General features: G+C 34.3%; 3 protein-coding genes across 3 annotated transcripts; 1 reads left to right on the top strand and 2 right to left on the bottom strand.

Annotated features, from left to right (window-relative positions):
- Positions 1 to 3,485: 3,485 nt before the first annotated feature.
- Positions 3,486 to 4,981, bottom strand: LOC127951462 (C-C motif chemokine 20). Its single transcript, XM_052549339.1, has 4 exons — positions 4,371 to 4,981; positions 4,076 to 4,175; positions 3,888 to 3,965; positions 3,486 to 3,773 (listed from the first exon to the last, which is right to left on the bottom strand). Exons 1-4 carry the CDS (start codon positions 4,447 to 4,449, stop codon positions 3,731 to 3,733), a joined length of 300 nt encoding a protein of 99 aa, XP_052405299.1. The 5' UTR covers positions 4,450 to 4,981; the 3' UTR covers positions 3,486 to 3,730.
- Positions 4,982 to 7,990: 3,009 nt separating this feature from the next.
- LOC127951671 (monocyte chemotactic protein 1B-like) lies at positions 7,991 to 9,315 on the top strand. The gene is made up of 4 exons (XM_052549684.1): positions 7,991 to 8,263; positions 8,721 to 8,829; positions 8,912 to 8,989; positions 9,230 to 9,315. Exons 1-4 carry the CDS (start codon positions 8,188 to 8,190, stop codon positions 9,270 to 9,272), a joined length of 306 nt encoding a protein of 101 aa, XP_052405644.1. The 5' UTR covers positions 7,991 to 8,187; the 3' UTR covers positions 9,273 to 9,315.
- A 5,680-nt stretch (positions 9,316 to 14,995) lies between these two features.
- On the bottom strand, positions 14,996 to 21,649 carry LOC127951382 (acetylcholine receptor subunit gamma-like). Its single transcript, XM_052549254.1, has 13 exons — positions 21,542 to 21,649; positions 20,426 to 20,562; positions 20,294 to 20,338; positions 20,095 to 20,216; positions 19,716 to 19,871; positions 19,532 to 19,629; positions 18,700 to 18,900; positions 18,277 to 18,391; positions 18,061 to 18,175; positions 17,701 to 17,947; positions 16,971 to 17,104; positions 16,001 to 16,814; positions 14,996 to 15,238 (listed from the first exon to the last, which is right to left on the bottom strand). Exons 1-12 carry the CDS (start codon positions 21,603 to 21,605, stop codon positions 16,623 to 16,625), a joined length of 1,626 nt encoding a protein of 541 aa, XP_052405214.1. The 5' UTR covers positions 21,606 to 21,649; the 3' UTR covers positions 14,996 to 15,238; positions 16,001 to 16,622.
- Positions 21,650 to 21,736: the final 87 nt, after the last annotated feature.

Here is a 21,736-nt window from a genome sequence, read left to right as displayed (position 1 = left end):
TTTTAGGCCCCAACCTGAACCTTACCCCTAAAAAATTGAGGGCAATGATTGACTTAACTTTTAGGATGAGCAGCAATATTCCCTTTGTGTAAATCTGAGAGTGGTCCATTCTTAAAATAAGTTGAGTGAACTCAAAGAATTCCCTGAGAATTATGCTCTGATTTGGTTTTGTAATTTTATAAGTTTATAACCCACAGAGCACAATGCACAGAAAAGATTTATAAAATATTTTTTACAGAAATATTTCACAATGCTGTGAAGATAAAGATGCTATGTCCTATGTGCCATAGTAACCAATCGACTTAGCAATTAGGATTTTTCGGTTCTTTTCAAGCCCTAAATGAGTTAGTTTCTTGTGCAGCTCTGTGAGAACGCAGGGCCACAGCGTTCGTCAGATCCTCTGCACCAGGATCAGACCTCCTAGCCTGGAGCTGCAGATGATGAAATAATCAAACATAGCTAATGCAGAATGACACTGTCTGTCTGAGTTATTCTCACTGCTAGTGGATTCTTTAGGCACCATTTCATGTTTTGCAATAGGATTTAGTCACAGTGCATGACCCAAGATTTCTTCACAGAAACTCTGAAATGGAGATCTTAGCTCTAAAAAGCTTTGGCTAATATGAACAGAAATTAGACATTCATACGTGTGTGAGTTCATGTGCTGGGGGAAGTTTGCCGTTCAGCTTGCAATTGCGTAAAAGGAAAGATTAGATCTGGGCAGTGGAGCTTTTTTTTTCGCCGAAGTTCCTGTTTGTGTGTATGGGTGTTTAGGAATGTGTGTGTTTCTCCATTATTCAGCAGGAAGTCCTCTGTGTGTGCAGCAGTGCAGAGAGGAGCGAGGCAATGATGTCACTGCCAGTCATGGCTTGACTGGAGAGCGTCGCTGGTGATTAAACCACTCAGCTGCAGGAAGTGTGTGGTTGTAATTGAGAGGACAAAATAGCTTAAAAAACGTCCCTAGAAGCAGCCAAAAATTCATTTTGGGGAAGATGTAAAACAGAAAGTGGACCATAAAAGAATATATAATGTGTTCTTGAAATTAATTAACAAAAATCTAAAGATATAGGCTACTCGTGAAAAGTGTGTATTTGGAAGATTATTCCATTAAAATAATTTGAAATGTTTGGAAGGCCTAGATCAGAATGCAACTTCAAAATGTTTTTAATTCTAGCCTAAATATGGGAATATCCTCTCATACAGAGTGAGTGTTGCATCATATCCTTCTGAAAGGTTTGGGTTCCACTGAAGAAATAAAAATCATTAGGGTTTAGATCAACACGAGGATGAATACAAAAGATGACTACATTTTTATTTGTTGGTGAACTATCCCTTTAATTTGCCTGCACCTGTTTAGTTATTAAAAACAAACGGTATGATTTACTCCGGTCATTTTGCAAGGAATTATGTCTTTCTTCCTTCTTATTTTATTTATTTATTTATTGTTATTATAAAAAAATAAAATTAAGAAAAGATCCGGATATGTTTATTAAGGATATAATTTTGAGCACCTTGTATCTATTTATGCTCGTTCTACTGAGAAAGAAAGAAAGTTTGCAGTTCTGATTCTGGCCAAGGAGAGTACAAAGTAAAAACTGTTGTTCTTGTTATTAGTAATCTCGGGCTGCAATCGCTGGTTTAAATCAATGAAATATAGAAGAGGGCGACACCGTGTGGATCTCCTAAGCATTTCATATTTTTTCTTCAGTACGGCCCTATAAAACCCAAAGCCTAAATTAAAACTACAACCATAAACTTTGCCATAACGAATGCCTAACCAACTCCACACCTAGGCCTGTTTAATAAGTGCACCCTCCCATCCGGTCTGAGATCGCCGGCCTGCGGCTGCTGTGCTGTCTCAGACCGCGGTGACGGACAGTGTGGCGCTGCGGAGGGCGGGTTAATTATTAGATCAAGTTCCTCACACGAAAGAACAAAAATGCATGTGTCAGTTTTCATTTGACAGATTATCTTTCAAGGTTTGTCTGACACGTTACCCTGCATTCCGACGCTTCCTCTTAGATGACATCAGTTAGGTTATTTCCCAGAGCTGAAGCAGATGTATGGAGAACTTTTGTCCCAAAGCTTTTTAAGCTCTCGCTCTTTCTTTGCCCGATCAAAGCAAATTATTGAACACACCTTGTTTTGATCCAATCCTGGAATTTCTCTGCTATGTCAGTCTATGCACTTTGTGTGAATCTATCATTGAGCCAAAAAATATAGCTACATCTTCTAACTTGCATTTATTTTGTTAGATATTGTCCTAAAACTAATCGTACTGTATGTGTGTGTGTATTCTATAATAATTATTTGTAACATTATATATATATATATATATATGTGTGTGTGTGTGTGTGTGTGTGTGTGTGTGTGCTCCTTTTGCTACATGTAATTGATTGTTTCCCAAAAAGTGATTAATTTTATATTCCCAAAAATTTGATAATTGGTTTTCAGGTATGTTTCAAAGCAGCCTTACAGAAAGTTCATATTTCTACATTACAATTTGTGAAGTTAATTGTGTGTGTGTGTGTATACATTTAATTTTTGACCCAATAGTTGGGTTAGTCCAACCCAGTATTATATACAGTATATATGTGTGTGTGTGTGTGTGTGTGTGTGTGTGTGTGTGTGTGTGTGTGTGTGTGTGTATTTCACAGAAGGTATACAACACAAAGACAAGTACCTTACAAGAGCATACAAACTTGCCACAATACAGTCACACACACACACACACACACACACACACAAAATAATTTCCTACTAACATGTGTTTAAAGCATGTTTTGCTGTAGGAACAACACTCTTACTAAAGTTAGTCCTCCTACACATAGGTGGTGTATACCTACGGCCAGATGAGAGAAATATAAAATACAGATGGAGAAGGTGATCTGGGTTATTTAGGATTATATGTACTTTCCAAATAGTTGAAGTAACACACTCCGAATTACTTTGGAGTAGGAATACCAATAATTGTACTTGCCAAATTAGGTATCTTAAAAGTTTGTTCTTGTTAACAGCTGTAAGTATATGAAAAAAACACACACCAAAAAAAAACAAATGGCACCACACAAGAACAGGCTAAATAATAAAAAAAGAAGAAGAAGACGAGGCTGAACAGACAGCTGCTAATTTTACGGAAAACTGTAAGTCTCTGTTGACAGCCTTTATAGATACCTAAGATATGCTGATTAAAACTGAGATGATCATCCAATGTGATGCCAAGGTGTATAAAATACTCCACTCTTTCAACCATCTCCCCGTTAATGTCAGTACTGGGATGGATCTGTGTTTGGAGGACCTTAAAACCAGTTCTTTAGTCTTTGAAATGTTAAGAAATCAAAAAATTTTCATCATTCCATGTGCTAAAATATGTTATGGAATGTTGATAGTCAAGAATAGTTGTGTCATTTGCATATTTAAAACAATAAATAGTAGTACAAAGACTCTGACAATCATTCATATAGAGAATGTAAAGATATATTTATTAATATTATTATTATTTTGTACAGTTTCATTGAGGTATAAGAACATCAATTAAATGCAAAAGGCAGGTTTTCTCTTTACATAGAAAATTCATTTGAATGCAGTTTAATTGAATAGCAACACAATTTAAAATGACACGCATATAAAAATATGCAGAGTAAATATGTACATTTCAAAAAGAAATAGATCCTCCTCCATAAAGAATTTTTCTTGTAGTAACATCTGTTTAACCACAGAAGTTGTAAAGTTAGTCTTTTGAATGTTTTCTGCTGATGACTTGCACTCTCTCCCTAAAAAAGAGAAATCAGAAAAACAGAAATCATTAGCTTTAGCTTTTCAGTACTGTGTTTGTTAATGTTCATTTGTTTTATTTATTTACAGGAATCACACATCTGCAAGCTTACCTCAGCTTACGGATAATGTCCATCACCCAGCGTTTGGAGGGGTCTGTGCAAATGTTCCTGCCTCCTTTTGTGTGTAATCTGTGAGGTAAACAGCATCTTTTGGTTAGGGTTTTCTCTAGGAATCAGTTTTTATGCATATAGTCAGTCAATACAAAAAGCACCTTATGTAGAAAGCATCTTATACTTACATGACAGCATCAATGTGGCAGTTTCTCATCATGGTCTGAATGGAAAATCCTTTAATAATTGCCATTGGTATCTTTCCTTTCGTATACTTCCTACAACATGCTGTAAACACAACAATAATAGTTTAGATTTTGTAACATCATTTAATCATTACAAAACTATCTTCACATCACGAACTTCAGATTTTAAAAACTAAGAAACAAAACCGTTTTCTCAGTGAATTTGTAAAACTTAATAATTAATCTGCGACAGTGCAAATAGCTCCAGTTCTAGAAACAATTAAAGAAATGTACTTACACAAAGCAGAAGCATCTGCACAGAGTACGCTGAGAGCTGCAACCAGCAGCACGATCACTGTAGCTGAAATGCGAGTCATTGTCTCTGTCTGTGTGTGTGAGCGTCTCAGAGCAAGTCAGATGAGAAATGTGCCAGTTTGAGACACTGTATCTCTATTTAAAGGGTTGGACATACAGATACAGGATTTTCCACACATACGTATACAGAAGTACATGTGTCCAAAAAAAAATGAGCCACAATGAGATCTTATCTGGCCTGTCTATCAAACAGGTGCAACAAGGAAGAACACAAAGGAAAAATCAACCACAGGGAAAGCACAGAACACAGACTTTTAATGTTTACTTCCCTGAAAGAGAGAGTGAACCAAAAACATATCTGACATGTTTCCTACTGGCAATTGATAGAAACAATGTAGGAAACTCCAGGAGGACAACTTGAAGGCCACTAGAACAAAAAAAAACAACAACGAAAAAAAAAAAATCCAGGACTGAAAGTATGTTGTAACATAGCTTTATATTATGCAATATAAAATTACATCACTGAAAATGCCAAAGGGTGTGTGACAGTTTACTACATCTGATACTATGACTCTGCTGTCATTACTTTTGTCTATATTATATTATATTATATTATATTATATTATATTATATTATATTATATTATATTATATTATATTATATTATATTATATTATATTATATTATATTATATTATATTATATTAATCTTTCATTTACATTTAATCATTTAGCAGTTGATCATTTTTACAAATGAGAACAATAGAAGCAGTCAGATCAACAAGAGAAAAACAACAGTATACAAGTGCCATGAAGTCTCAGTTAGTCTAGTATAGAACTCATAGCCAGGTTTTTTTTTTTATGTTTTTTTAATTTTTTTATGAAAAGACAAGTGTTCAAATAAACTAACAATTATCTCCATGCTCAGTATGGATACAAACACATTCAGATTTTATTCTTTACAAGTAAGCTTACTGCACCCATGCAGTGTACTGTGACTATCACATTAGGAATAATTTATGTTATATTATGTTATTTGCTGATTCACTTTTAAAATATTTTCAACCCACACAAAAATTTACAACTATGCTGAAATAAAATGTGGTGAACTTTTTTATTAGGATCTTCTGGTGAATATATATATATATATATTAGAGGTTTCAAAAGGAATAATTCACCAAAAAATGTTAATCTGATGAGTGTTTAATTTGTTATGAATTTGCATTTTGGCCAGAAGCAACAGTTTAAAGTTATAATGTCTGAATGATGGATTAGTTTATTACAAAAACATAGTTTTTTTTTCTTTACTTCACAAGACATTAATGGACTGGACTACTTTAGGATCCATTGATAAGCAAATGATGTAATGGTAAATTACCCCAAAACTGTTCTTATACAGAAATAAACCCATTTTCATCATGGATGGCCTGAAAATATAATTTTCAGCATTTCTTTTTTTTTTTTTTTTTTGGTGATCTATTCCTTTAAAATTACTGTTGAATAAAAACCTTCACTATTTAAAGTGTCATTGACCAATATTTAAATTTGTTCTCAAAGTCACTGCCACACATGGAATATTTTACATACTCTAAAACCGCTTGGAATGACCAGTTCAGATAATGATTGATAAAGAGCGACACAGTGCATTTGACATGGAACTTTTGAAACCAGGAAGTGGGAATGTCCACAAACCTTAACCTTTTGATAATAGAATGAATGCATTATTATGAAGTTAATGAATGCAATTGTTTGTTTTGTTTTTTTATGATTATATAACATCTTTGATAGATAAAACTGCACACGAATGGATAATTCTGAACTATACTCACATGCTCCGCAGCGTCCTCATTTCCACACGCTAACATGTGGTTTCTTGTGGGGGTGTAGAATTATGTATTTTTTTAGGTCATAATGTTTATGTAACTCAAGTCCTAAAATCAAAGGGTGAAATAGGTCATAAGAGTGAGAACAGAGCCTTACAGTGGCTCATCTAGCAATGAATCACTTCCCTTCAAACCCACAGCCTTTGCTTTAGTCTTTCTGCGGGACTTTAGACATCTGTTTTAATGTTTCTTAAAAGCAGAGCTCTCTGTGTTGGTTTTACTGAAACATTTTCACATTCTTTCATTTACACCTCCAGGTATAGAGAGGTGTTGTGACATTTCGAGTTTAATTTCTATGAAATACACTTATGATCTTTTAAAATGGGGGAAGTGTCTGGACTAGAATTAGAGTATGGTTTAAGTCATATCAGGCCAAATATAATATTTATTTTCCCATCAAAGGCTGTGATCTGGTCTGTAGCTGTGATAAGAGAATCTTGAAGAGTGTTTGATTTCCAGGAAAGGTGGATGCCTTTGACTGTTGGATGTTAGTCGAAATGTTTGACTTGATGCTATTATTACAATTATTTTGTCGTGAAAATGTATGCATAGAAATTATATTTAACTCAAGTAACTCATCCTCTATCACAGGCATTACTATTATTCACAGATTCCATATCTTGGAAAAAATGCAAAAGAGCTCACTTCAAATGGAAAATAGTTGTTGAAAAACTGTCTTAGCTGTGCTCAGTGTTTAATGTTTAATGAACATTTGCATTACTTTGTCTAGAATAAAATGGAAAAGGAGTTCAGACACTGCAGATGTGATGAAGTCATATGCAAAGATCTGCACTTTTTATAGACATCACTTTTATTTGTTTGTATTTTAAAGTGTTGCATTTTGGCCTAATACCAAATATAAATGCTAATAATGTAAATAATTAGAATTCAATAAAATAATACAATTTTTTTTCTACAGTGTTCTACCTAATTTCCATTAAATATATATATAATTTTTTTAATAAGTCAAAATTATAATTTTAATGATTTTTTATGACTTCTAGATGACATTGGTTACATTAAACATATAAATTACCAAGGAGATTCAAAGACATTTTTTTATTAACATGTATGCATTCAGAAAGTGCTTTTGTCCAATGTGACTTAAAATAGAAGAACATGTTTTCAATACCTGTATGTGTTTATACAGTATATATATAAATATATTAATTTTACACTTACTTTTTCTTTTTCACTACATAAACATTTATATATTATTTGGGTACATTTTTAGCATTCTTGTATAATAATTAAATCAGAATTTGTTTTAGGATCTTCTCAGTTTTAATTTTTTTATTTATTTAAATGACACCTAAAATATACAACTCATACAGTATACATACTGTACATTTTAATGTAAAGTCTTCATGTTGAGGAAAAGCATCCATCTACTGTACATGTTTACCTATAGGTACACTTTTTAACTTTATCTTACTTTTTTATTATTATTTTTAAGATATAATCTATTCTTAAAATAGTATCTCCATTTTCACTATTTCTTTTTTCTTTTTGCATCTGCAGTTTGTTTTGCATCCCTTACATTTTTTGAATGATATTTACCAGCACTAATGATGTTTTGTGTCTAAACCAGTAATTTCAGTGGTTACAAACTTGTGATAGTATCACAAAATGTGACAGATTTAGCTGACCTACTAATATTTAACTCGAGACACCTTGATTTTCCCCCAGTCTTCCACCACTCAGTGACGCTGCTGCGTGGTCCACAAATTCCCCTCATGTACAGCTATATATGTAGCTTTTGGGGATGGCAGATAATGTGGACCAGGAGAGCTCTACTTCATCTTCATCATCACCATCAACACTTCTGCTGCTGTCCGCACAACTATCCTCAACTTGTTGAATACTTTTGATCAATTTCATTTTTCTTTCATCGCCTGTAAGTGTCTTGTTTCCCTCCCATGATGAGCAGACTCGTCCTGACGTCATCTGTGCTGCTGCTGTTGCTGTGTGTCTGGGTCAGCTTGAGTCAAAGCAGTAAGTAAAACTGATTTTTTTTTTTTTTCAGACAGTCTCTTTGGTTTCAAGTAATTCTCAGTGCTTTGGATTCCCAAGGCTGCTCTTGACATGTGACCACGTGCATTTTAATACATTTAAGATTGGGACGATCACATTCGTCATATAGCTGAGATGCTGCCATGCTTAATAATCAGACATTTTGCGTGATATGATGGGTTTATGTCTTAATTCAGTGGCAAATTGAATATTACTGATTAAAACATTTGAACTAATGTAACATCTATAGTTTAATCATGTTCATACTTAATTGAATACATTTAATTGCTTTCACAATGAACAGACTCATACTGATTCTAAACTATTTCAATTAATACATTTTTTAAATATGATTTATAAATAAAATTAAACAAATGCGGATAGTTAATAATGTAAGTGTCATTGAAGTATATGACCTGAGGATTTGTCATGTGTTAAGGTCCGGTGAGGTGCTGTACCAAGTATTCATCACAGCCTTTTCCTGTCCTCCGACTGAAAGACTTCACCCGGCAGGACGCCACCATGACCTGCAATTTAGAGGCTGTCATGTGAGGAACAACACAGGTTTTGTCTTAGATTAGAATTAGTAATATCTGCAGTATTTAATCTAGAACATTCTCTCTCCTGTAGTTTTACTACGGTGAAGAACAGACAGGTCTGTGCCAACCCTGATGATCTATGGGTTCAGAACGCCATGTTGCATATCCAGTGAGTTCAGCATTACACGCACTTACATTTATGTGTTAAAACAGTGTAGCTAAACGTAACCTGCGAAATGAATATTACTGATGTAATTGCTGACCAGTTTAAGGTTTTGCTATGTGCAAACATTAATTTTTTTGTTGTTGATATTTTTGTCTCCTTATAATGAATAAACGGGTAAATATGGATGTTCTGAAGGTAAAACTTGAGAAGCCTCTCCTAACAGTTCTATGTTCTATCTTACAGGGAAAAAAAAGGAAGATCATCAAATCGTGCTAAAACTACCTAAATCAACATTAATATTAAAACATAAATTAATAAATGGTTTTGATAGCAACAATGTGTCATTTTTATTTGTCTGCTATTGTTTTAATAAGTTTTGTATTTCTTATAAGGTTTACTTAGTATTTTCCTGATACTTGCAATAGGCTGCTCTGCAACTGTTTAAAACTTATTTTAAGTAGTAAATTTGGGCAAGACAGAGATATTTTAACTCTTTTTGCAGCATTGGCAACAATTCCTTTAGTTGGCGCTATATAGAGCCTGAAAGTTTGTGAGGACACAGTAGGCAGTAGGTGTCAGTATGTGCCCACTTGCCAGTAGACTAAACAACAGCCCCAAAATACACATAACTTTAAATGTTTTATTTTTTATGATTGACTATTTATTTGGTGCTTGCAAAAGCATCAGTGTGTTGTCATGATCTAAGCTTTTATATCTAATGAACTTTAGCATGTGCCATCCACCAGTCACCAAGGTGATCACAAGCTTTACTACATTCAGAGCTAAAGACATAAAAAACCCTGAAACTGGATAGGCTATGACAGAATTTGGGATTGATAATGAGGATTGATGATGAACTTTTTTACCATGAGCTTGGGGTATTCGTGATTCAGGAGAATTGCTAAAGTCATGTTTGCAAACAGCCATAATCTTTAATGTCATTTCCTTTGTTTTATTGCATTACTGATTGTTCATTGTGGATTGTGAAACAGTGAGTCTAGCAAAGGTTCTGTAACAGTGGTTATTGTTTTTAATGTCAAAAAGGGCACACGGGACATCAGCTTAAAGTTAAAACGGAATATAGTTCTTTAGCTTTTTCCTTCCCCCAGATGTTAAACAGCTGTCATGGGTGCAGGATGCAGGATGACAGGTCCAGATTGTTGATCTGTTGTCAGCAGTTTCATAAAAAAAAAAAAAAAAGAATATATATATATATATATATATATATATATATATATATATATATATATATATATATATATATATATATATATATATATATATATATATATATATATATATATATATATATATATATATAAAGGCTATCCAACATCTTTGCTTTTATGAAAGAGCAACTTGTGTTCCTCTTTCATAAAAACAATAAGCGTGTGAAAATACACTTCTTTGGATAATTTGAAAGTTATTTGTCCTGTCATCAGCTCCTTATATCCCTCACAGGGGTCATGTGACGCAGTTTAAATTTTTCCTTTCTCTTTGGAGTGTAACAAGCTCTTGGTGCGTAAAGAAGAACTTAAAAGTTGCAAGTACTAAAGTCTCAAATTCAAATAGATATTCTTTATTAAAATTAAGAGTCATGTACGATTTTTTTTTTCTGTAATACTGGGAGTTCTGCGGAGCTCCGCAGGGGGGCGCACCTGCTGCAGCTTCTCCGGTTGTGGGATGAACTGCCTTGGTGCAGTGTTTTTATTTCTTTGAAAACACTGATTGCGTTTCAGCAACCAAAGAGTCGTGGCTTGCCATTGCATGATAGGTTTTACTTAGTTTACTCTGATCCTTTTTCTTCTCCTCGATCTGGCCATGTCATTCAAATCCGCCGGCTGTATGTTAGCAACCCAGCTGAGCTGACTGTAACTTACTATAATAATACTGATGTTGATGTTTGTATCTGAACTATAGACTGTATAAAAACAAGTTATGAACATGTAAATTGTGAAGAGCCGAAATCACCAAATTGACAGTCGCAACTTATGTGCAGCTAAAAATGTATACTGAACAGCAGCACTTCATTTAGGACAAAGGTTAATGCCTTCATTAAAAGTATATCAAGTCTGGTCAAGATGCATTTATTTATCATTTGCATAGTTAGCACAGGGGAAAACTGGACATTAAAATGCTTGTGATGAGGCTCAGACAAATAGTGACAATAACAGGAGATAAACAGACATAGACGTACGTGGAGGGCACTGAGATTTAGAGTGACTTCAGTGACCATGGCAAGATTCGAGATTGAATATTTTTATTCGTCACATACACAATTATATAGAGCATACTGTATAGAACCAGCAGTGAAATGTGAGTCAGGTCCGCTCCATGGACAGTGCAATTATTATTTAATTTTTATGTTTTTAAAAGAATGCTTACCAAGACTACATTTATTTTGCCAAAAGATACAGTAAAAAACAGCAACATTCTAAAATATTATTACACTTTAAAAATAACTGTTTTCTATTGTTATATGTTTAAAATATAACTTATCCTTGTGGTGTAAAGCTAAATTTGCAGCATCTAACTCCAGTCTTTAGTGTCACATGATCCTTCAGAAATCATAATATGTTTATTTGCTACTTAAAATAATTGTATTATTATGAATGAAGAAACTGTTATGCTTCTTAATATTTTTGTGGAAACTGATACATGTGTAGGGTTCTCTGATGAACAGAAAGCTCAAAAGATCAGCATTTATCTGTAATATAAAAGACTGAAATATTTCGCTCTAGTTCTAATGTTGTCAACTTCCTCAAGAAAGCAATGCAGTGCAATGCATCTATCCATTTAACATAAATTTTCAGATGACAATGAGGAAGTCATGGCCTAGTGGTTAGAGAGTTTGACTCCTAACTCTAGTTAGGAGGATTATACCAATACCACGACTTAGGTGCCCTTGAGCAAGGCATCGAACCCCCAACTGCTCCCCGGGTGCTGCAGCATAAATGACTGCCCACTGCTCCGGGTGTGTGTTCACAGTGTGTGTGTGTGTTCACTGCTCTGTGTGTGTGGATGGGTTAAATGCAGAGCACAAATTCTGAGTATGGGTCACCATGCTTGGCTGTATGTCACTTCACTTTCACTTTTTCAGTCAAGCCATGAGCAATATATAGATAAAAAATGAGGTATTACCAATGATTTTGTCAAACATATAAAATAATCATAAATAACACTTACTGGTCAATAAATATTATTTTAAAATAGGTTTTTATTGTTATTCATTAAACATTTAGAGTTCGTCAGTTTGAATCAAATAAACTTCACTTGGGTTGAAACGTAAAATATGTATCAAACTTTGTCTATTTTTAATATATTATTAAAGGTGCAAGGTGTAATATTTGCAACAATCTATTTAAAATATAATTTGCAGAACTATGTTTTCAGAGGTGTATAAAGACCTTTCTTAATGGACTGTTATGTTTTTATTACCTTAGATTAAGCAATTTATTATCTACATACACCGCGGGTGCCCTTACATGGAAGTCGGCATCATGTTTCTACAGTAGCCCTAACAGACGAATTGTTCTACAGAGTGCGTTTAGACACTTTGTTGTTCTTGCGAATAAAGCACTGACACAATGATAAACAAGTACATTAACATTCTCAATTACATCGATTTATTGAATAACTAAGTAAATACAATTCCTTAATTTACCTCTGTAAAGAGGTGTCTGCTGTCTTTACTGACGACATCTTTACCTGTGTTGGCCACCGTAGCATCGTAGCATCGCTTGTTGCAATTCCGTTGGTTGTAATTTAAAATTTACACACTGCACCTTTAAATAGGAATCATATTATTTTCTTAGGCTTCTAAATACTTATTGCTTATTTGCCTTGGTTTTGTAAGATGATCTTATCTCTTTTGCTTTCCTCTCACAGGTCTACTGTGTCTCTGTGATGAGACAATAGTCTAGGGAAGAGGATCACATACCCATGTTGACATGAAGGTCTTCCCCTCCATCCTCAGGACAGAATTCTGATGGTGTAGCCCTGTAGAGCCTCATCCACCCTAATGGGAGCTATCGGTGAAAAACACTCACCACAAACAGCTACCAATCCCATCAGCAGTGGATTAATCATGGTATATGCTGTTTAGGTATTTGTTACAATGGTTGAAAACAAGCATTCCCTAAGAAACATTTCATATCATTACAGAAGCATGATTTTACATTGGCTTCAGATGTGGCTAATTAATCAGAATGTTGAGTTGGAACTATACCTTTTATAATATTAGTTATAATATATTTTGTTTTTATTACAAGTGTTCCATAATGTACTATAAATGTGTACTGATTTCAGACTTAACAGTATTTATTTTGAATTACCTTATTTATTATGAATGTTCACATATTTATGATGATCTTTCGGTATTTGTCCATATTGCAAAAAAAGGTGAAAACAATCAGCTAAGAAGCACCTTTCATTTTTATGTGTTTCATTTATTAGAATATCAAAAACAAGCATGTGCTTATTCAGGATAAACAATTTGATTTCGTTGATTATGATATTTAACTTTACAGTGAAAGACTGACCAGAAAGAGAGAACAGCAAATAATAATACAAAATTGTTAGAAAATTTTGAGAGAGAGAGAGAGATAAGTATGTGAAATATTATTGATTATTGGTTATATTGAATTAGTGGGAGGCTCGGTGGCTCTACTGAAGCTCCTGCTCTCTCTGAAGTGTGCCACAGAGTTGGAGTACCTCACACAGTCGCTGCATGTCGGCCCCTCTGAGAGCACTAATAGCCTGTGTGTGAGGGTCCGCAGGCCTGTTAGTGCCGCACTAGTGACGAACTTGTAGCGTCACTGCCCACCCTGATCCAGTGCCTGCACCGCCACACAAAGACTCATTATGTGAAGCAAATATGCTGCGGTGACCCTTTCCTCTCCATGTGTGTGTCTGTTATATATGTGATAGTATTCATTCAGTGATTTAGAATTTAAATATCTGAATCCTACTTTGTTTGAATACTTTGCAAAACATTCTTAAAACATGTAGAATTATTTTACATTCATATAATTGAGATGTATATTAAACTTTTTTCTCTATGAACAACTCATTGTTATTTATATTTATATATATTATATACATGTCATTTAAATATGCTGATTAGGTGCTTAAGAAACATTTCTTATTATCAATAGTAAACTGATTGTGCTGCTTAATGCTTTTGTGGAAATATTTTTCAATTATCATTCTCTGAAGGACAGGAAAGAACAGAATTGAATTATTTAAAACAATATGTTTAAATGTCTTCACTTTCACTTTTGACATATTACATCCTTGCTAAACAAAAATATAAATTTCTTTTAAATAAAAGTTAATAAATTCCTGAACGCAAACTTTTAAACAGAATTTTAATTATTTTAATTATTATAATAATTATTAATGTGTGAGTAGTGTGACTATTATAATAATAATTATCTTAGTTATTATTATAGAGATCAATGATCTCTATGAAGTATTTCAGTCAAGTTTCAGGCCCCACCATAGCACAGAAACTGCACTTGTTAAAATTACAAATGACTTGCTTCTTGCCTCAGACCAAGGATACATTTCATTGTTAGTTTTACTTGATCTTAGTGCTTTGTTTGACACTACTGTAGATCATGATACATTCATAGATCGATTACAAAACTATAAAGGTATTCAATGGCAACCTTTAAGATGGTTTAGATCTTACCTGTATGTTCGGTACAACTTTGTTTATTTAAATAAGGGAGTCATCTCAGTTAACACCAGTAAATTATAGAGTGCCACAAGGATCTGTCCTAAGTTCTCTGCTATTTTAAATTTACATGTTGCAACTTGGTAATATTATTAGAAAATATGGGATTAGTTTCCATTGTTATGCTTATGATATTCAACTATATATCTCAACAACACCAGATGAAACTTCTAAATTATCTAATTTAAGAGAGTGATGATTTTTGTTAAGCCACCATTAAAATGAAAAATAGTCTTATCTACATTTATTTCATTGATGTTTTAGTCACCTTGCAGTTCTGGTCTGACAGTCATATGAAGTGTTGTGACCGTTCTCAGAACAGACAGTTTTCCCAGTCTTTCGTTGTCTGTCCATCCAGATCTTGTCCTGCCTGTATCCTGGAGCACAGGAGTGAGGTCCTGCTTGTCTGTAGTAGGTCTAATCTGCCCGTGGAAAGCTCTAAAGAGCATGTCAACATGTTTCTCCCTTTCCAGACCGAAGGGAAGAGGCTGAGTGGTCACAGATGGGGAGGCCTAATTTGGAGAGAGAAAACACAGGAGATAAAACATGGTATATTTTTATCAAATGTCACAAAAAATTAGTGTGAACTGACATGTCCTATAATATAATATAATATAATATAATATAATATAATATAATAATGTGTTTTCACATAAAACAGGATATCAAAAAATAAATGCATTAAGTAATTTTTTATTCTAATATTTTAATTATTTATTTATATATTCATTTATATATACGTTTTTTTAAGAAGCCATGAAAAAATAGCAACAATTTTCAGAGAAAAGGGGTAAATAATAATAATTGACTAATTACTTTTTTTCATTCAACTCTGGATTTTTTATTTATTTAATCAAAAGGTTTGTGATCAAGCCATAATTTGTTGTACAACTATACTAAAACATAAAGGCATAATTTAACATAAAATAAAAATTCCTTCATTTACTCACTCTCATGTTGTTCCAAACCTGAATCTTGAAAAAAACACATGATCAACATTTCATTTCATGATCAACATAAAAACATGTTGATCATGAAAGACATTTTACCAAATGCATAATACAAAAAAAACTACAATTTAAGTAAATGGCGTCTAGCAACTTTTTGTTTACCAACATTCAAAATATATAATTTTCATGATCAACAGAAGAGTTTGGAACAACTTGAGAGTGAGTATACGATAACAGAATTTTTGGGCAAACTATCACGTTAACACTTTAACCAATACCAATTCATCTGCTAAATAACAACAACAGTGTAAGAGAATATCCTACCATTTGAGGTCCTGCGGTTTTTGGAGATGCTGGGCAGGTGCAATAGTGATGGGATAAGGGTTTTCTTTACTGAGAAACAGCTCCCAAACAAGCTCCAGATAGTGTGTTATTAGTTGTAATGCTACTCCTACACTGAACACCCCTCCCCCCGACCTGCTCTCTATTTCCCGGATCTAGCCTAGTAGATCCTCCTCAAGTTGAGGTGGAGGTAGAGGAGTGAAATTACCTAACCTGAAACAATTCACATGATTTCATGCAGAAGATCATAATTTAAAGTGTGAGAGAAAGTTAAAGTTCTCTTTATTTTCAGGAAAGCATCAACTGTTAAATCACCACACAAAATTAAAGTGATACTGTGATAAAGATATTGACAAGCAAATAGCATGACCTTCGTAACCATCAGCGTCTCGTCAAAGCTCAATGAAGCCAGTCTCAAATGGCTTCAGATCCAACCAACTCTCTTCTCTGGAGACCTTCGATCACATTTGTTGGCCAGTAGCACTACTACTTTTGCCATAGTACGGACAATCTGATGGATTTTTGTCTCCAGAGCATCTTCAACAAAGTCCTCGAGACTTCTGCTGGGGTTTCTCTGAGTCTATCATTTGGTTTACACTTGCGTTCAGCCTGTGATGTCTCCAGGTGAGATTTCAGGCAGGTATTTTTTGGGGTCTCCGGGGAAAGGCTGAGATGGTGCCTGGTTAAAATGTCCCATCAGGAAGATTGCGATGGTGCCCAGTATAAACAGCAGCGCCATGACGATGAAGCACATCCTGTCAATCACCCTGGCAACCAGAAACCATTCTTCATTTTCCTGCAGAGTGAGAAGAAAGGATGACTGGAATTCAGACATCAGCACCAGTTTTTCTGGGATTGGAAGGTTCAACCCTGACATAAACATCTAATGTTCCTGTGTAAACGAGAGACACATTCAGCCTCATGTTTGGAGAATTCTGGAACAGTCACTCACACTTTGAAAGTCATTTTGGTGCTTGGCACTTTCCGCAATGTGTTTACAGGATGACACACACTGCTGCACTTCTGGTGAAGCTGAAGCCAAACTGGATTCCAGATCCTGTGCTGTGTTCCCTCCCAAACCATTTTCTGAGGTCACACCACAAAAGAGCAAATTTAAGGACAGAAAACCACCTTATTAAAAATTTTATTTAGTTGGATTTAATGTTAAACATTTTAATTAATAATAAACTTTTTCTATATTATATATATGAACTAGTATTTAAAAATCTATATTAAAATATTTAATTTATGGTTTATTTAAAATGTAGAATTATGTAAAGGATATAAAATAAAGACATGGCATATACAAGTTTTTTTATTTTTATTTTGCATCAAAAATAAGAAATATATAGTAAAAAACATTAATATGTTGAAATATTTTTACAATTTAAGATATATACACAATTAAAATATATTTTAAGATATATATGTCATGGCAAATCTGAATTTTCAGTAGCGATTACTCTTTTTGTGATCCTTAATATATTTGTGGAAACTGTGATATACATTTTAGAATGCAAAAGGGCATTTATTTAAAAAAAATAGTTTTAAACTATTTTCCAACCTTATAAATGTATTTTCTCTTACTTTTAATCATTTTAATGCATTCTTTTCGAACAAAAGTATTAATTTCTTTCCAAAAATGAACCAACCCCAAACTTTTGAAATCTAGTTTAACTCACGTATTTTCTCTAAAGTGTTCTTCAGCAGCCCTTTTCTTTCCTTCAGTCGACTGAACATCAGCTCTGAGCGTGCTGTTCTGAACATGTATTCATCAGCTTTTGCTATTAATCCCAAAGAGCTTCGTCTCCTGCGGCGAAGAGGAGTGCCGTTGCCCAGGGCAAACATTTTAAAATCCCCTTCCTCCTGCTCAGGTTTCCAGCGCTGCATCGTCATCCTCAGCAGACGAGGAAGGATGTTCAACAAGACCTGAGTTGCACCAAAATGGAGGGAAAAGCTATTATATAAGAACTTTTTCATTAAGTAATTTTGGATAGGACAACAAGAATTAATTAAAAAATAGTTAGATAATTCTGTTTTACCTTCCTGATGGTGTTGCTCATAGGATGTGTGTTTGGAGTTCGCAAAGAAACATTCAACACCACCACACAGTTCATCACAGTTATTGTGGTCACCGACATCACAAACATCAGATACCTGCCAAAAGAACACTATTTTTCTTACGTTGCACACATTGAATACAAGTCTATCAGAAACTGATGAAAAGATGTAATGGGTGAATAAAAGCACAGACTCACTTTCCGATGAGAGGAACAGCTTGGGAAGTTTCTGGCACTTTCTTGGCAATAAGGAACAGGAAGACAGTCTGACCGAGCAGGATCGCAATAGTCATAGTACATTTCTGTCCTCCAGCTATTATAAACAAACAATTAGTTCAACATACTAATCACAAACATACTGATTAGAAATGATTGATTTCATAACTAAATGACAGTTTAGGTTAAAGTGATTGTTTTACTGCAAAGGTTACTAATTCACTTCATTATGATATAGTTATATGATATAAGTTTTTCCTATTGCCCCTACTGGTCAATGGCTCTGGGTGACATCAATAGCCACACAAAAAAAATCACTGTACATTTGTAAGAACTTGCTGAAATAGCAAGCCTATTGGAATTCAGCCACATCAGAATTTTTTAGCATTTGCTATTGAGCCTGACCTTTGGCCGGCAGGAAGTAGACGAGCAACCCAAGGGATGAGAAGAGGACACAGGGCACGATGATATTGATGATGTAGAACAGTGGTTTCCTCTGGATGATGAGGAAGAAGATGATCTCCTGGTACTCCAACTCATCTGGGCTGTATCGCTTGTTCACTAGCTTCTTAGCAGGGCGGTGCTTAATAGCCCATTCTCCATTCTCTGACCAATCCGTGCACAGAGTAAAATGCATGTTTATGCACAATTATGATTATTAGTGCTGTTTGCTGAGAGAAGCATTAGCCTACTATACTCATCCTCGGGGTTAGGGATCTTACCACATTAAACCTTGGTAAACTGGTAGTGAGAAGAAAGAATGTCTAGAATTCAGACATTAATACATTTTTATGGGGAAGTAAAAATGTGATATTACTTTTTTTTTTTTTTTTTTTTTAGGAGGTTAATTGTATTTGTTTGTATCACAAAACATATTGTTTCAAAGCAGCTTTACAGAAGATTGTGATGTTAATATTTATAACATCTCAATATCTTGCCTTATGGTCACTTAGCATAGAGCTGGGCCATTATATAGTTTTTGTGATGATTCAAGTAATCAAACTGTTGAGATATGCTATATTGTATATATCTCCATTCACACGTATATACTACTTTACATGATAATAATATCTGTTTAGCAAGTTGACTGTATGTTTACTAAGATTTGCAGGACTTTCATTTACAGCAGTCACGGTTTTACAATTCAAATAGCACCCAACAAGCATATTTTACTTTCTTTGTCTTTATGGTAAAAAAAATAAATCATAATAATAATGTGCTACTGGAGGTTTAGTACCAGTAAAAGCTTCTGGATCAATCTCTATCCACTCCATGGTGATGTTGTCTTCGTCTGACAGCATCAGTTTAATTTCATTGGCATTGTACGTCTGAGACCTGCGAAAGCAAAAAGAGTGTAAGCCAGAATAAAGCTTCTTATTTCCATGTATTTCCACCACTCAAGACAGATGGATCAGCCGTACCTGAACACCATGCTGCAGTTCTGCCAGTCAAAAGGGAAGTAGTTGACTTTGATGGCACAGGAGCTTTGGTAGATGGCCGGAGGCAACCAGACCACACCACCATCAGGATCTATCAGAGCGTTAGTGTAGAGCGCCACCTCAAAACGCCCATCCACACTACACAAACACAAAAAGGTAGGCCTGTTTAACAGGTCACATTTGATGGACTAAAATACTCAGATTTGCACATTTCAGACTAGTTATTTTCATAAATATAAACTACAACGAAGTTGAAGATACAGTGAGATGATGATTTTTACTGCAACTTTTTTTTTAGGATTTAGTTTCTGTCTTTTGGATGATCTGCATAATCAAATCGATCAATAATTTAGTCTCTCACTTGTTCTCCAGGCCGATGTCCGGCAGCCAGATAGCTTTAGAGGGAAGACGCATACGTGTGATGTTCTCATAGACCTCAAACCCTGTCCTGTTAGCCCAGCGGAGTCGATAATCATGCCATTTCTGCAAAGAGAGAGAGAAAGAAAGGTATTTTTCTCTGAAATCGCTGTTTGCATATACACAGATGTGATTATTCCTACCATTTCAATCCAAACGCAAGTGGTGAGGGTCTCTTCCTTCTCATTCTGAACATGGAGAAAGGATGATAAACCATAGAGTCACATATTACACACATATTTACAGTGTGTATACACACACATGCAGAGCTTTACCAGAGAAATGAGGTTTGTGAGGGTCATCTTGATCTTCACATCGATGATGTCACCATGGTTCTCCATAGGCCGTATGTTCTTGTTGTATCCCACCATTAGATCTCTGTGCAGAGATCCTTCTAGATTACAGGCCACATCTGAAACACAATGTCAATGTCAATGAATGTCAATTCAATTCTTCATTTATTTATTCATCTCAAAAAGTTTTTGTACATATATTTTGTATAAATAATAAAAAAACAAATTGTTCACTTAATTTATTTTAAATAAGGAAATCCTTTTAGATAAGATAATTTGAAAAATAAATAAATAAATACATTTGGAAATGTTTTATTGTACTATGCACAACTGTACAAAAAATATTACTGTAATTAGTTATCACAACTTTAACATAAGTAATAATTTGTTGTTATAAGTTATAAATTGTCCGTGCTTGTTTTTTTTTATTTAAGTTAGTTTAAAATATCAAATCATGTGGGATTCAAAGAAGATAATGAAACCATTTCCAGCTAAACATTTCATATTTCATAATATTTCATATTAAGATTGCAAGGGTAAATTACAAAACAAAAGATGTATTTTGCACAAAATAAAAATATGAAAACCCAAAACTGATGTCATAAATGCTCTGGATGTTCTTAGATTAGTTTAAAAGCATTGCAATTTATTTATTTTCATAAAACTGAAGTTCGTTCTGGTAAAAGTGCAGTTTGTGGATTGTCCAGTGTCTTCTCAGTCTTCTTGCTGTCCTTGGTTGGTCTGAGTACACACACATTAGATCTTTACAGTTAAAATAAATATCCTTATTACAAAAGCAGATATATGTTTATATATTAGGCAAGCTTTTACTGTACGTTATGCTCGTGCAAATCAACAAGGATTTAACACCCTATTTAACACCCTGTTTGACAGTTTAGCATGCTGACACTACATTCTCTAACTTTAACACTTCAAAAAGACGAAGTGTGAACATGTAAAGTCCAGTGGTGCCATAAAGGATTTGTCTGCCAGAATTTCTTTTCAATTGTCTTTCTACAACATATTGTTTATGACAGTCTGCATGTGTTGAACTGGATTAGTTCACAAAATAGCTGGGAAAAAAACAGATTGTATTACCAGAGAATAAGAATGATAGAAGCATCCATAACCAGACGGTTTTTGTGGAAGTGGTCGGATCCATGTCTTTATCCTCAGAGCAGCATTAGTGAAGAAGGGCTCTCCAGCACCTGCTCAGTGTGTGTGTGTGTGTGTGTGTGTGTGTGTGTGTGTGTGTGAGGAAAACACAGTTGTTTAGGAATGGGAAGGGTTACA

Source organism: Carassius gibelio, chromosome B2 (assembly GCF_023724105.1).
Source record: "Carassius gibelio isolate Cgi1373 ecotype wild population from Czech Republic chromosome B2, carGib1.2-hapl.c, whole genome shotgun sequence".
Taxonomy (NCBI): domain Eukaryota; kingdom Metazoa; phylum Chordata; class Actinopteri; order Cypriniformes; family Cyprinidae; genus Carassius; species Carassius gibelio.
Note: the sequence above shows the minus strand (reverse complement) of the source record. Positions and strands in the feature narration are given on the sequence as shown.